Below are 17519 nucleotides of genomic sequence, written 5' to 3' on the forward strand. Positions count from 1 at the left end.
ATATTTCAAGTACAAACCTCAGGCTGTACTAGAGACCTCTACTAACAAACTACACTGGGACTGTACCATAATTATGTATAAGAAGATCCCGCTCAACTGACAAGACCTCATCCACAAGAAGGATGGGGCTACCTACCTGATTGACATAGTGCCCAACACCAGCAACCTCCAGAAAATCCACGAGGAAAAAGATCAGGAAGTACAGACCTAAGACAGGAATTCAAAGAAATGTGGTATATGGAACAAGTAATGACCATCCTGATCAGTGTCGACCACCACCACCACCAGCATGATGCCAAAGAGCCTCCATAAGAATTTAGCAGTAATAGAGGTCTCCCAACTCCAGAAAGCTGCAAATTCTGAACACCCAGAGGATATTAAGAGAGTTCCTTGCCCAACAGTAGTAACAATAATAATAATAGTAACTGGACACAAGCAACGACTCCATGCTCTTGGTACCAGTAGCTATCATAGGGCTGAAAAAATCATACAAAGGAGAAAAAGTTAAAAAAAAAAAAAAATAAAAAAAATAAATAATAATGTAATTTGCAATTATATGACATTGTGCTGTGATTATATTCAAATGCCTTTTATTCATAATTTTTGTGTATTTCAATATTCTATGTAATTATGTGACATATTTGTAAAGCTATCCTAGCCAAATGGCTGTATGCACTTAACAGGTATAGTTCTTTTCTCCTGAGTGCATTAGCAGAGGCATATGATTCAAGAAAGCAAGCTTATATAGCATCAACCAAAAAAAATAACCCCCTCCCATTTCACCCACACATTTCTCCAAAGGTTTATGCACTTCTTCCTTGGATTTATTTAAGCTATCAACTTCCACAACAATAGATGAAAGTTTGTTCCAACAATCAACTATCCACTGGCTAAAGGTAAATTTCTGCATATCTCTTCGACAACTACCTTTCCTCAATTTGAGTTTATGCCCTCTCAGGTTCGTAATCGGAGCAAGAGGATGAATCCCATCAGCATTGAGCCTGCTTAATCCATTTAAGCCTTATACACCTAAATCAGATTACTTTGCAGGTGCCTAGCCTCCAGATGCTGCAATTTCAGAAATTAAGCCTTTCTTCTTAAGAACACCCCCATTGTTCCCCCCACCACTCTTGTCTTGTTGCCCTTCTCTGTACTTGTTCTAGCAAATCTACATCCTTCCTAAAATGAGGTCTGCAGACTTGTACGCAGTACTCAAGGTGTAGGTGATTATCACCTTGTATAAGGCAATTGCCTGGCCATTGCCTTATACAAGGTGATGGTAAAGATTCAATATCGGGTACGGCCACCAAAAATGGCGGCGAGGAGAGGAAGGGGAAAGCAGTGATTGACGGGTTGTGACTCCACCCACTCACTGCGTTCCCCCTCCTCTGCTCGCCCGGCGGATGCGAAGTGACACGCAGATGGTGCGTGGCACAGCAACGAATGTGGCGGCTGAAAACAAAGAATAAATCCAATAATCAGAAAAATACAAATACCAAAATACATGTTTCTACGGTTTCGGGAAATGTCACGTGACATTTGAATAAGTCTGATTGAGATAAAAAGAAGATGAAAAAAGGAAAGGGGAAAAGGTAATTTAAACCGAAATTTCGCTAAAAGGAAAGGCAAATAAACTGAACAATTTAAAAAACTAACCCTTTTTTCGACCGCAGGTAATACAGCACAACGTAAAATTCGACCGGGAATTGCAAAAAAGACTATTTCACAAACATCAGTTAACCACGAAGAAACACCACGTGCAACCACTGTTTACTATCCGATTTTACCAGCATTAACAATAAAATTTTGGGATACACGTCATCAGAAAAGCTAAAAAGACAAAACCACTCACCTCATCAGTGAAAATGCTTCATTCAATCCTGCGTGGCGGGCTGGTATAACACAGAAACAGCTTTCAAAAATTCCAATGTCAGATCTTTACTGTCCCGATGCTTCCTTCGCCACATATACTCTGCGAGGTAGGATTTCAAAAATTCCAATGTCAGATCTTTACTGTCCCGATGCTTCCTTCGCCACATATACTCTGCGAGGTAGGAGTCAAACTGGTCATTGACTTTGCTTAATGACAGTTGCCTTTTTAAAGCACTCCATGTCCCCTCGATGCTGTTCGTGTTTGCGCCAGTTTCTGGATCGCTGAAATGAAGTGAGTGGTTTACAGCTATATGCTTAAAACCTTCGTCTCTTAGGCAGTCGTAAGACTTCCAACAGTCCGACACTATGGTTGTGCCGGGTAAAATGGAAGTCTTAATTATGTCTAGGAGAACTTCTTTGCTCCTATTTTCAACGACCCGGAAAAAACACTTTCCTGTTCCTCGTTCAACCCCCCCCCCCACACACCCATTTCCCATTCACCCTTTTCCCACGATTATATTTTCGCTTTCCAAATGTGCTTTCGTCAATTTCAACAATAACATTTACACCGCCAATCATACCATTTTCATTCGCACACACTTGCACACATACCTCGCGACAATAACTTCTCCAATCGCTCACGGTCGCAGATCCGACAGCAAGCTCTTTGACGATAAGATCGACGGGTGCCTTCATTACCCAATAATAAGTTAGAAGGAGCACATCGATGATACTAAGCTTGCTCTCGGAAAACCATGACCCCTTTCGTTACTGATCTTTTTATATAATGAGCATTGGCCCCTTTTGTTCTGCAGACCCACTCGTAACCATCTGAACGATCCTTGCGCTTGGCCAAGCTCATTTTACTTTCACACAAAAAACATTTATACTCCCTTGAAATCAGATTTTTTTCCTGGCACCAATCTATCACGCACTTGCATCCTCTCTGCTCCATTCAACACAACATTCGCGCGCTGACACTTTCCATGGAGTTGAACTGAGAAAATAAAAACCTACAGCAAAGAAAGACACGGCGACAGTAAGATTAAGACTCAGCCTAGACGAAGCAAAAAGTGATTTAATCAACGGCCTGAATTAAAAGCAGAATTGAAAATTGCGCAATAAAAATAGGTTAAACACAGAACAAAAAAATTAGAATACATACCTAAAACAAAGGAATACGGCAGAAGCACTACAATTCACACCTGCACCCAGCGTGGCTGAACAAGAAAGAAAATCACAAGGAACCACAGAAATTGGGGATATTAGGAATTACTAATCAGTGATTAGTAAGGAGAAGCCAATGAGAAGGCTCAGACGAGGAGGAAAGTGGCCATGTCACTTTCATCAGTCGACATTTAAAAATTAATATAATTTTTTTTTCTGGGGGCTCTGCCCCCAAGACCCCCGTTTGAGCAGATTTTCGGGTCGCTCTCACGCTACTTTTATTTTTTATTGCACATTGAAATTCAGATAAGTGATTATTTTAAAATTACGAATGTAATTAGGAATTACTAATCAGCCAATGAGAAGGCTCAGAAGAGGAGGAAAGTGGCCACGTCACTTTTCTCAGTCGACATTTCGAAATTATTTTTTTTTCTGGGGGCTCTGCCACCAGACCCCGTCTATGTGGGGGCTCCTGCCCCCACACCCCCAGATTTTTTAACTTTACCTTTAATTTACGAATGAAATTAAGACCGATGATTATACCGCAACCATGTGACATCAGAACACAAATAACACGTGGGGCACAAGGTGACACACAACTAACATGGTGCGGCACAAGGTGACGCGCACTGCATGTCACGCGTGTCAGTTGTGATTGTCTAGACGTCATTGACTCCGCCCACTGGGTGGAGCCGGCTGCCTTCATTCACTTCGTTCTCATTGGCTGTACCCGATACTGAATCTCGACCAAGGTGATAATCACCTCCTTATCCCTGCTAGCAAAATTCCTGTATATCATTGACAAGACCTCATGACCTGCTCTGGCAGCCTGTCTGTACTGTTCAGAAAACTATATCTGACTGCACAAGGTCTTCTTCATTCTCCTCTACCTTGAGTATAACACCACACAGTTGGTACATTTCTCTGGGGTTACTTCTACCCACATGCAGTACTTTGCATTTGTCAATGTTAAAATTCAGTTGCCACTTCTCAGCCCATCTGCCCGACTTTTCTAGATCCTGTTGCAGTAGCATACTGTCGTTAACAAACCTGCCAATCTTTATATTATCTGTAAACTTTGACATTAAGCCTGATATTCCTTCAGCAGTATCATTGATCAATACACAAAACAACAATGGGCCCAACACCGTACCCTGGGGAACTCCACTAATAACATTCGTCCACGAGGAGCAGTGTCCATTGATTACCACTCTGTCGTCTCCCACTCAACCATCTCTTTATTTATTGTAACAACTTAGCCTTAATGCCATTCCGCTCCAGTTTGTACAGCAGCTTTCCATATACAGCAGTATCAAAAGCATTTCCTGAAATGCAAGTACAGAAACTCCTCGACTTATGCAAATTCGATTTACGCAAGTTTTTGCCAGCCAGTGCAAACTGAAAAATATATGGGATGTATTTTGCATTTGTAGGGGATAAATGGAGGTACAGTAAGACTCCTGTATCCGTGGAGGATACGTTCCAAGACATGGATGGCTGAAACTGCAGATATAAGCGAACACCTGCTGACCCCATATATAATTTGATTTTCGTGTACATACATACATAAAATAAAGTTTAATTTATAAATTACACACAATAAGACATTACCAACATTAAATATGGCAATAATAAAGTACAGCAGACTCTCGATTAACCGGGACACTTCAAGACTTCAAATTTAAAAAAAAAAAACGACCAGAAACCGTAAAATTCATGTAATAAACATATTTTGCAAATCATAAATAAGCGACAAGAACCGGCGTTATAAGTTGTCATTGGGAGATTAGTTACCTATTATCTTGCAACTCCTGCTATCTTCACACCTGCTGCTCAAAACAAACAAAGGGGGGGAAAAAAAACACCAAATGTTTAATTTGATTTAGTGCATCGCGTCGATTGTTGTTCCGTTGCACCGCAAAATGATAAATTTTGTTTCTTTATGTCAGGGATGTTGGAATTTTTTTTTTTTTTTATAGTAACTTTTTGTTTGTTTAGAAATTGCAAAAATGATGGGTAAACGCAAGAGTTGTGCTTTAAAATTAAACAAAAACTTGAAACTATTCAAAAGTTCAAAAACTGTGCATCCGTTAAATCAAGAACCAGTATAATGTTGGTAACCAAACCATATGCGACATTGTAAAAAAATAAAGGGAAGCATTGTATTGGACACGCGAGTACTACCTGTTAAGTTTTTAAATGTTTTTTCCATGGTTAACTGAGGGTAACTGAATCAGCAGATACGGGGGCACAACTGTATTGCGAAAATATCGTAATGTAAACCCAATAACACATATATATATATATATATATATATTTTTTTTTTTTTTCTTTTAAATTCGTTTCAAGTCTTTGGAAGTTGAAAATTTCGCTATATTACTAAACTCTTTATCTCTCTAAAAGGTCATATTTATAATGGAAATTGCACTGCACTTTCATTGTTATTATATGTTCCCGTTATAAGAATCAATATTTGAAGGCCTTTGTGACATTTTTCTAAAGCACATTTCTGGAGGTGACAACCAAAAAACAAAAACAATTTGCAATTTTCGGTTTATTGGCCTTTTCTCTTAGTGCAATCTATTAAAATGGGTAGTAAACGCGATCTTATTGCATTTGCAATAATCCCGATCTGGAATTGTGTAGTTTTTTTATGTTATTATGGTGAAATCGTGAATCATATAAAAAATGTAAATAAATTTTCAGAATCTTCTTTTCATTCCTATTTACTTTTTACACCATTTTTTACACCTGAACACCATTTTGTGATCGACAGTGATCACAAAATGGTGTTCAGGTTCTGTATCGAAGATGGAACAGCTATTAATAATATGGATGGAAAATAAGATTCAGAAGAGAATTCAGAACCCCAAGCCAAGTTCGTGGCTAGCAACGGGTGGTTTAATACATTCCGGCATTGTGCTGGTTTCCGAAACATTAAAATATGTGGTGAAGTCGCCAGTGCCGATTCTGCAGCTGCAGAGAAATTTTGTGATGAGTTGGAAAAAATGATTGATGAAGGTGGCTATTCAACACAGTAAATTTTTAACGTTGACCAGACGGCTCTGCATTGGAAAAAAAATGCCGGATCGAACATACATTGCAAAAGAGGAAAAGACAATGAATGCCAGGCTTCAAGGCTTTAAAAGATAGGGCCACGCACTTGCTTTGGGCTAATGCAATGGGAGATTACAGATTAGTACCACTGCTTTTTGTACCATTCTGGAAATCCTTGTGCATTTAAGGGCATCAATGAATCCACACTGCCGTGCATTTCTGATCGAACCAGAGAGCATTGATAACAATATCTCTGTCTGAGGAGTGGTTTAAATGCTGCTTCATTTCCGAGTTTGAAAATTATTGCCAAGACAGCGATGTTATTTTCAAGATATTGCTTCTGTTGAATAATGCCCCTGGACATCCTATGCATCTAGATGATTTCAATTCGAATGTGAGTCATATTTCTACCACCAAACATGACATCACTCGTCCAACATATGGATCTGGGTGTTATTTCGAATTTAAAACCATAATATTTGCATACATTTGCTCAGGCATCGTCTGCAGTAGACGGTAAGAAAAATTTTACATTGAGACTTTTGGAAATCTTACTATATTTACCACACCATCTTGAACATTAATATGGCCTGGGCAAAAATTACTAAAAGTTGTTTAAATGATGCATGGAAATAAATATGCCCATGGTACATAAAAGGCGGTGATGGATTTAAAAAAGATGAATCATATAAAGAGGTTACAGATGAGATTGTAAAGATTGCAGAGCTACTTCAGTTGGAGGTTGTTGCTAAAGATGTGGAGGAGTTAATAGAGGAAGAAGAGAAGAAATTATCTAATGAAGAACTTATTGATTTGCAGGCAGCGATAGTGGAAGAAGAAAAAATTTCTGACAAAGCTCAAGATGAACCAAATGAGGAGCCGAGACACTTCATCACCAGTGGGATGGCAATGGCATTTCATGAAATTGCATCGGCAATAGTGAGGTTTGAGAAGATGGATCCTGATGGCAAGCGATTCTTAAAAGTTAAGAGGGGTGAATGATATGCTTGCTTGCTTGCTACAAAGAAATCTATGATGAAAAGAAAAAAGCCACCATCCAGTCATCCATTAATGTTTTCGTAAGGTTGAGCGGCCGACCCCCTTCTAAATCACCACAGCCCTCAACCTTCGCAGCAGTGTACTTCTCAGCTGAAGAAGTTAATTCTGGCAACGATGTTCATGAGGTAAAACTTACTGACGTTATGGCTGTCTCCTCTTTTTTTTGTAATTTTATAATTTTGAAATTTTTTAAATTGCACACTTTTGTAATTTTTTCTGTGCATGAGATAAAAAAAAAACTGAATAAATACAATAAATAATACAGTTCACATTTCATCAAACATTTCTTTTTTCACTCAATCAATTCAGCGAGTGCTGCAGAAGCATGGGGGAAATTCTGACTTGTGTAAAATCCGACTTACAAGAGTTCCCCGAAACACAAACCTCACGTTAATTGGGAAGTGGCTTTATATGATATCAAAATTATTTTTTCCATCTAGTTTTTTTGTGACCACATTATGGTATCCATTCAAATCGGTCAAACAAGACTTCCGCTTAACAAATCCTTGTTGTCTCTGAATTATACATGCTGTGTCTGAATTATTAATCAATCTCAAGTGGAAAAATCTGATTCACCCCCTTCCTTCTAGAGTTTATATAAGTAAAGAAGTTTTTGCTGTTTTTCTTTGAATCCTTTGCCAAAGAATATCTTGTAATCTGCCTTGACTTGATTACAGACTAGCTGCTGTCTGCCATAGGCTTATGTGTTGCCTAATAATTTATATGCATCCCGTGCATTTTTCTTCTCTGTCATGAGTCTCTGTTAGTTAATCTGACATCCATTTGGGCCTTGAACACTGTACCGTGAACACTATTTCCTAGTTGTTATGAAGTTTGCAGTTAATAACATCATCAGAATATATGTATAGAATTTAAAAAATCTCTGAGACCCCTGTAGTCACCTTTGTTTTCGTAAAGTCACCTTTACGAGACCAAAACCCTGCCCTTTAGGTACATCTTTGAGTAAATCCCACATCAGTACACTGTGATCACTGCCACCTACTGGTTCCTTTATCTGAGACGAGATGAAAGCAGGTGCAAAGTTGGGGGGAGGGCTTTTGAAAAATGTCCACGAGAAATGAACACATCTTCCAGACCAGGCCGTGCTAACCTCATGTGCAGGATCTGAAGAGACTGCACATGAGGACTGCCAGAGGAGTGTGCTAATCACGTGCAGTATCTTCATCTGAGAGTTCACTATAACGAACAGATTTAATAATAATAATAATAATAATTCCAGTGTTTGCTTATAACACCCTCACACCTTCCCCTGATTTTATTATGTATAAAGTATGATTTTCTCTTGATTCCTCTGTAATCCCAATATGACAGACTAAATATGGTCTATTGGGCTAGACATTATTCTTCAAGTAAACTGTTAAATTGTTGGAAGTGTAGTATAATTTAGTCCTATGTCTGGCTGTGGGCAATATTTAGCTTTAGCAATAACTGGTTGATAACAGTCGAAAATTGATAGCTATAATTATGGCTCGAGTTTATTAAATGGTGCTAGTGTATCATTCATTGGTACACTAGCACCATTGTATTATAGATGTATATAACTGTATTATTTTACCATAAACTTAGTTTATTTTAGGGGTATATAATTTATTGATTTTTTTTTTTCCCTTTATACTCTGGGATGTCCACTTGGTCAGAGGAGTTTAAAAGAGAGGGAGAGAATACAAGAACCAGGACCGTATTTAGTAGCCATGGGCTCGAAATCTGGTAACTCAAAGCATGTGTACTTGTACCTTCATGCCTCTGCAGGGTTGGCTCTGCATATCGTTTTGGTTCATGGCACACATTTTCTCAAATATGAGCTTACATCTCAAAGGGTTACTGTTACCAAGATAAGATTAAGTTCTGCAAATTGGAGCATCTGGAGACTAGGCATCTGCGAGGTGATATGATTGAGGTGTATAAGGCCTTGAATGGTTTGCTTTGAATGGTCTGCTACGCTCCGTGCAAAGCTTCTCACCTGGTGATGGATCATAGTTTCCAGTAGCTCTTTTAATACATAGGCTTAGGAATGAGACTAAGAAGAAAAAAATTAAAATAAAATTTAAACTGAATAGGGGCTGAATAGGAGGGAGTATATGATGAGAGCCTTGTCGATCAATTCAGCCCTGGAGAGATTGTGCAAGACTCATGGGGTAGAATTTTTCTCAGCCGGGTCTGTGCTTGTTAACAGGAGAGACTGCTTCTACAGGGATGGGATACACTTAAATAGAAAGGGAGTGAGAATATTTGCTGATGCAATCGAGGCAGTGTTAGGTGGGTCGGAAAACTGCTACTTGGTGGGGGAATACACTGACTAATAGATTAACAGTAGCTGCTGGCAGAGGTGAAAGTGATTCTTGCACTGCTTCTATTAGAATACGCAGCAGCCTGGAAAACAAGATGCATGGTATTTTGGAGATTGTTGGCAGTCATTGCAATACATGGGTTGTGTTAGGGTACTTAAGAATAGGAATTGGTGCATGTATACTTGTGTATATACCAATGCTAGGAGTTTTTTAAATAAATTTGATGAATTTGAGGCATTGGTCAAAACATCAAAGGCAGATATTGTTCAGATATCAGAGATGTGGTGTCACACAGATATAAGGAATGCAGAACTGGAATTTGTGGAGTACAATGTGTATAGGAAGGGAGGAAGGGTTATACTATTAGTTAAGAAACAGATAAAATCCAAGGAAGTGAGGCAGTCAACATCGCTGGACATTGCAGTGGCGAGTCAGTTTGGTCAGCACTGGGAGATCAAATTTGAGAGTAGAAGTGTGTTATATGCCTAATGACTCTGATGAGTATAATAAAAAACTGTACAGGGAAATAGAGTGGGCCAGTAAATCAGAGAGTCCTGTGGTTGATTTTAATTTCCCAGATATTGACTGGAATTTGTGGGTTGGTCAAAAACACACTAGCATGGCTTTTGTGGATTTATTGGATGATTGTTTACTACATCAGCCTGTTCGGGAGGCAACTAGAGGGAGTAATACTCTTGATCTGATTATCAGTAGTGATTCTTCATGCATTAAGAATTTCCAGATAAAGTAACCAATAGGTGGCAGTGATCACAGTGTGCTGAAGTGGGATTTACCCAAAGAGGTAACTACCATTTGAGGTAACGGGAAGCGTTTTTGCTTTTGTGAAGACGACTATGGAGGTCTGAGACAGTATTTAAATTCTATATGGTGGGGCCAACTGATGAGGGTGCCTCCATAGTCAGGTGGGCAGGAGCTGCAGTGCATAGTACACGCTTCTTGATTAAACCGGGGTTCAAGCCCATGACCACCAAATACGGAGGATGCGAAACGTTCAGGGAATGACCACTGCATATCTCAGGAGCAATATGGCCTTAGTTGCTAATACTCCTAAAAACCAAATAACAACAACCAACTGATGATGTTATCAACAGCAAATTCAAAATGGGAAGCATTCAAAGAATTTATCTTGGAAGTTACTAGGCTTTATATACAAACTAAGAAATATTGTTCAAGGTCTAAATGGATGTCAGATGAACTGAGACGTGTGGCAGAGAAGAAAAATGCATGGGATACATATTAATTATTAGGTGAGCTGATCTGTAACCAACCCACAAAGGAGATTATGCAAGAAAAGGCAGATTATGAGAAATCTTTGGCAAAGGATGCAAAGAAAAACAGCAAAGAGTTCTTTACCTATGTAAACTCTAGAAGGAAAGGGATGAATCAGATTGGTCCACTAGATATTGATGGTTCTACTGTTGATGATTTTGCTCAGATGGCTAACAAACTAAATGAGTATTTAGCATCTACATTCACATATGAGAAGTTATTCATGGAGGGGAATGCCAGAGGTGAATCAAACTCTAGCAGGGAGCTAAATGATTTTGTAATAACTGAGAGGAGAAATTGTTGAAGATAAACATAAAAAAGGTACCCGGGGTGGATGGGATCTATCCAGTTATATTAAAGGAGGCGGCAAAGGAAGTAAGAAAACCCTTAGCCATAATTATGAGAGCTTCCTTGAACTCATGGGAGGTACCCATGGATTGGGGAAGTGCAAATGTGACCCCAATTCACAAAGGAGGATCAAAGGAGGTCACATTATAGACCTGTTAATTTAACTTCTGTTCCAGGGAAATTAATGGAGGCACTGGTTAAGGAAGCACTGTAGACTTCATTTATAGCTCGGGCATAGCATGGTTTTGTTTAGGGAAAGTCATGTCTGACCAGTTTGATTGGATACTATGATGTGGTCACAAAACGAACTGGATTCAGGGAATAACTTTGATATCATATGTTTGTATCTTACAAAGGCTTTTGATACTATTGCACATGGAAGATTTCTGTTCAAATTGGAGCAGTGTGGCATTGGAGGCAAATTGCCGCTATGGATAAAGGGATGGTTGAGTGGGAGAAGATAGTGGTAATCAATGGACACTCCTCTTCACGGACTAATGTTATTAGTGGAGTCCCTCAAGGTTCAGTGTTGGGTCAGTTGTTGCTTTCTGTATTTATAAATGATATTGATGATGGTATATCAGGTTTGCAGATGATACGAAGGTTGGCAGGGTTGTTAAGGACACTAATAGTACGCTGCTGCAACAGTATCTAGAAACGTTGAGCAGATGGGCTGAGAGGTGGCAAATGAAGTTTAACATTGGCAAATATAAGATACCACATATGGGATGCAGTAACCCCAGAGTAATGTATCAACTCTGTCGTACTACACTGACAGTGGTAGAGAATGAAAAGGGCCTTGGGGTAATTGTGCAGCCAGATATGAAGTTTTCTGATCAGTGTAGACAGTATGCAAGAGTAGCTCGTGGTGTATTGTCAATGATATATACAGGAATTTTTCTAGCAGGGATAAATAGGTGATTATTCCCTTGTATAAGGCAATGGTCAAGCCACACCTTGAGACCGTATACAGGTCTAGAGGCATCATTTTAAGAAGGATGTATCGTTATTGGAATGAAGGGTTGCTCTTCTTACGAAGAAAGCCTAAGTTTTCAGTTTACACTATGTGGAGACTTATGCACCTGCAAGATGATCTGATTGAGGTGTATAAAGTCTTGAATAGTTTGAGCATGCTCAGTGCTTAATGGGATTTTTCCCCTTGATCAGAATAATCACCTGAGAGGGCATAATTCAAATTGAGGAAAGACAGTTGTAGGTTGGATGTGCGGAACTTTGTCTTTAGCCAGCGGGTAGTTGATTGTGAAACAGACTTCCATCTTTTACTGTTGAATTTGTTAGCCTAAATAAATTTAAGGTTGAACTGGAGAGGTATTTGGAACGAACGGAGGGGTGAAATGGGAGCTGTGTGTTTTTTTTTTTTTTTTTTTGCTGATGCTGCATAAGCTTGCTTTCTTGTATCATATGCCTCTTCTACTGCTAACATTTTGCAATTTGCCTGGGCCCTGAGCATTCTGGTCTCTTGCCAAAGCTATTGGCTGCAACTTTTGCTCATCTCTGCTTCCACCCCTGTCAGAACCAGATGGTTCTATTGTCACTTCCACCAAGAATTAATCTGACTTGCTAGCATCTCATTCTTCTTCCAATCGTGTATTAACGATCTCGGTAAAACACTTCCCAACATGCTCCATTCAATACCTCCTGTGGTTTTCCCTCAAATGGATGTCAGAAGGAATTTGACAAATCTTGATCAGAAAGTTCATGATCCTGATGGCATTTCTTCACTTGTTCTCAAAACCTGTGCTCCTGAACTTACTCCTGTTCTTTGTGCCTTTTTGATGACTTTCTCACTTTCTTATTCCAAAGGTGTTTTTCTCTCTGCTTGAAAATTTGCTTATATCCAGCCAGTTCCTAAAAAGAGTGACAAATCACTCCCATCCCATTGCAATTACTTACACTGTTTCTAAAGTAATGGAGAATTCAGTTAACCACCAACTCTTAAAGTTCCTATGGATTCTGTTAGTGTCGATCCACTGGTGATATTTTGGCTTATGTTACCCAATTATGGACAAATTCAATGGAAAAGTTTGGTGAAACTCAATCAGTTGCTCTTGACATATCAAAGGCTTTCGAACTTGTTTGGCATAAAGGTATTCTAAACAAGCTTCAATCTTATGGTTTGCCAACTTTTTTTGTAATTGGTTATCCAATTTTCTCTCTGACCCCTCACTGATGAGGGTGATGGTAGATGGCTCTGTATCTTCTAACTTCTCCACTAATGCTGGTGTCCCCCCAAGGTTTAGTTCTTTCCTCCACTATTTTCTTCTTGTATATTAATGACCTTTTTCCATTGACCGGAAATTCTATCCATAGTTTTACTGATGATAGCACATTGCATTCCACTTTCCAGTTTGAGAAATCTTTCCCTGCTTAATCAGCTTCAACTTCTCGAATATTTGCTACCAATTCCTTAAATGCCAGTCTCCAGGTAATTCTCCAGTTGGACAAAGATAACTTAGTTTATCAATCCTTCTAAAACTCATTCCTGTCTTATATCTCGAAAAAAATGATTCTTCTACACCTGTGCTTATCTTTGGTGACACTTCCATTTCTAGGTAAGATGGATCTCTTTTGGGGATTACTCTGACTTCTAATCTCCCTTGGCACAATCCCTCCGTAGCTAATGCGCCAATAAAAACAAAACAAAACAAACAAACCCTTGGCACAATCACATTACAAATATTGCTTCCAGTGCATCTAAAAAACTTGGTTTTTTCTTTCAATCTCGGTGTTACTTTTCTTCCAAACAGCTGTTAACTTTCTACAAATCATAAATCTGCCCTGTTATGGAATATTGTTCCCACATCTAGGGTGGTGCCTACAAACCTCTCTCTCAGATTTCTAGATTCCATTCAGAAAAGGGCTGTTAGCTTAATTAACGACTCACTGTAACAGAGTCTGTCCACTCACACTGTTTCTGCTGCATGCCTTTTCTACAGATACTTCTATGGGCACTGGTCTTCTGAATTGGCTTCTATAATTCCCGCTGTCTCTTTCAAAACAGTCTGAACCCATGCCACCACTAGCCAGGATCTGTTTACTGTCCAACTTGAAACTCACATAGCTAATTTTTCATCTTCCTCGTTTATTCATTCAACTGCCATTTTTTTGGAACAACCTTCCTTCATACTTATTTCCTGAAAATTACAGTCTACAGAAGTTCGAGTGTAATGTAAACAAATATCTTCTTTTGTCTTCTCAACCTCCAACCCAAGCACTGTACTAAGTACTATAGGTTCTAATACCTCTCGTGTTTGGGGTATTCTTAAAAAAAAAAAAAAAAAAAAACCTGTTATTTCAAACCTGCTGTTGGGGAGATAACTCTGTATTTTAAAATGGTGTTAGTTTTTATAAATTCCATTTCTCTTTCCTTTTAGGCTAATTTTATTTAATTTTTCTGTAGAGTATTTTCAGCTTACATCAAAGAAGTTGACAATAAACCAGAAGCAACACAATGGGGCTCAAAAATGACATTAGGAAACCTAATGGCTGAGTTTTGCAATGGTGAGTTACACTGTGAGAAACTTATTTTTTTTTCCTTCTACTGTATCATTTGTAGTTAGTATTTAGTATTATTTGTGACAGATGATGCAAGGAAGAAAGCATATGCATCATAACTCCACCTTATCTGTCCCTCGTCTCTAATAATTTGCATAATTCATCCTTACATTTATTATCCAACTACCCACCTCTAGACCATTAAAAGTAATTTGTTCCAACAATCACTCACTCTGGCTGTGAGCAAATTTTCATTTCACATATTTATCCTGCAACAGATCATAAATTTATGTCCCCCTGTGTCTGAGGAAGAGTTAGGATGCTATCTTCATTAATTTACTCAATCTGATTAAGGCCTTAAACACTCTAATTAGGTGTCTTCACAGGCACCTAGGTTTCAGATGCAAAAATTTTGTGTTCTTTACTATACTTGTTGCTCTCCTATGCACTCATGCCAATAGATTCATGCTCTTGCATACAGGTCTAGTAGCCTCATTTTGTGAACCTACCAGACCTGGTAGCTTCACCAAATGAGGTGTGGCCTAACCATTGCCTTATACAATGGGACAATCACCTTGCCCTTGCTGGCAAAATTCCTGTAAATTAATGGCAGACTCCTATGATGTGCCCTTATAGCTTGTCCACTTTCAGAAAAACCATATCAGACTGTACAATTACTTCCCCCCACCAAATTGTTTTCATTTCTTCACTACCCTGAATGTGATACCACCCATTTGGTATGTTATTCTAGGATTACTTCTCTCCATTCTTTTATTTATATTTTTCAGTGTTAAACTTCAATTGCTACGTCTCAGCCAAAATGGCTTATTTTTTTAGGTCTTATTTTGGCATCATAAATTGGTTTTTTTTTTTTTTTTTTTTGTTATGAACGCCATGCCAACCTTTATATCAGTATCATCAAGCTTTGACATTGCATTTGATGTATCTTTGCCGATATCAGCAATTAATGTTCAAAAGAATAAAGAACCCAGCACTGCACCCTTGAGGTATTCCACTAATAACATTAGATCATGAAGAGCAGTGCCCAGTAATAACCAGTCTGCCTACTGCTACTTGACCATCCCTTTGTGTATAGTTAAGTATCTTGCTTAATGCCACCCTAATATGATTTGTATTGTAGCCTTTTGTGGCATAAAGCTTTTCTGAAATCAAGTACAGGTGGCATTAAGCAGGATACTACTTAATGCCACCCTGTGCCAAATTTTAAAAATTTCTGGATCTTAGAAAAATCTGAAGCAATTGATTGAAAAATTGATTTTGAAAATGAGCAGTTTTAGAGAAGCACAGTTCAGTAAATATTAAGCACAAACAATTGAGTCTGTCTGCACCTGAAAAGATTTATAATGACTATTTTGTCCTTTTGATGTGTTTTTTTTTTCAGCCTGCTGGCTGCAAAAACAAGTGAAAGGATGCTTGGAAAACATGGGTTTTAATTCTCACAACAGAATGAACTTACCTTTGTAAAGAGTTGCCTTGGTATTTGACTACTTTCAACAGAGACCTTTAGCCATCACATCAAATGCTCTTTCACCATTCCTATGTCATTACACTTCTTTACAACTGTTTTGATATGGTGTTGTCACTGGAAGACCACCTGATGTCATAGCACTCATCTTTTAAACAAATTGCAAATTAATCTTTTTACAAGGCCATCTGTTTGGAAATGTTGCAATTACTTTCACCAGTAGGTTTGTTCTGCTATTAGAATTAAAACTATTGCATTATTTACATAGTTTAAACCCTGTTGGCTACTAAAACAGATTAGCATTAGTTGAGCCATATGATGCAAGAAAACAAGCTTATACAGCATCAGCCAAAAAAAAAAAAAAAAAAAAAACTTCCCGTTTCACCCATCCCGTCACTCCAAATGTTTGTCTAGTTCAGCCTGAAATTTATTTAAGCTATCAACTTCCACAACAACAGATGGAAGTCTATTCCATCAATCAACTATCTGCTGGCTAAAGGCAAACTTCTGCACATCTATTCTGCACCTGTCTTTCCTCAGTTTGAATCTGTGCCCCCTCAGGTTTGTAATTTGAGCAAGTGGAAGAATCCCATCATCATTGAGCTTGCTCAAAACCATTCAAGGCCTTATACACCTCAATTAGATCACCATGCAGGTGCTCAGTCTCCAGATGCCGCAACTTTCAGAATTTAAGCCTTTCTTTGTAAGAATTTATGAATTGCAGAATTTAAGCCTTTCTTGGCAACTCTACATCCTTCCTAAAATGCCACCAGACCTGTACGCAGTACTCAAGGTATAGCCAGACCTTGAGTACTACGTACAGGTCTGGAGGATTCATTTTAGGAAGGATGTAGAGCATGTTGGAACATGACTTGGTATACAACTAGGAATAGGTTCAGTTCAACCACTGTGCCTTTGTTTCTTAGGTGGTGTTTGGTGTGTTAGTAGTTGTGCATGTAGTCTTGTTTTTTAAAAGCCACACCTTGTATATTCCCATTCCAGACTTTTACTTAAACTGTCCATGAAAAGATACTACTCCTGTAGATAGTGATTATTGCCAATTTCTTCATGAAGATCAATGAAATCAAAACAATAGCTCAGAGTTTATGTAACATTGCAAAAATGTGAACAAGTGTTTTTCTGGTTGTATGTCAATTTCGTTCTTTTAAACAAGATGTCAGGAATTCTGTATTGGATGTGATTAGACCCAGGTCCTATACTTTAGTCACCCGATTCTTGCTCATTAAAAAAACAAATGTTTTTCTTGAATAGGCTTTTGAGTTGTAATGGCAGTTAGCCTGTTGGAGAGGGTATAAAGAAGATTTCAAGATTGAATAAGGGTATAAAGGGGTATTCTTATCAAGAGAAACTTGAGTTTTGCAAGCAACAGTGGTTCAAAACCAGGTATGTGAGGG

At 38.5% G+C, this 17519-nt stretch overlaps 1 protein-coding gene across 1 annotated transcript in view; it reads left to right on the plus strand.

The window, feature by feature from the left end:
- Positions 1 to 17519, plus strand: part of Arpc1 (Actin-related protein 2/3 complex, subunit 1A) — a 340336-nt gene that overhangs the window by 164578 nt on the left and 158239 nt on the right. Inside the window, 1 exon segment of the mRNA XM_090377047.1 lies at positions 14524 to 14624. Coding sequence (XP_090233173.1) covers positions 14524 to 14624 — 101 coding nt within the window.

The sequence above is a fragment of the Mastigoproctus giganteus genome, chromosome 7 (genome assembly GCF_048544385.1).
Source record: "Mastigoproctus giganteus isolate SK-2022 chromosome 7, ASM4854438v1, whole genome shotgun sequence".
In the NCBI taxonomy this organism is placed as follows: Eukaryota; Metazoa; Arthropoda; class Arachnida; order Uropygi; family Thelyphonidae; genus Mastigoproctus; species Mastigoproctus giganteus.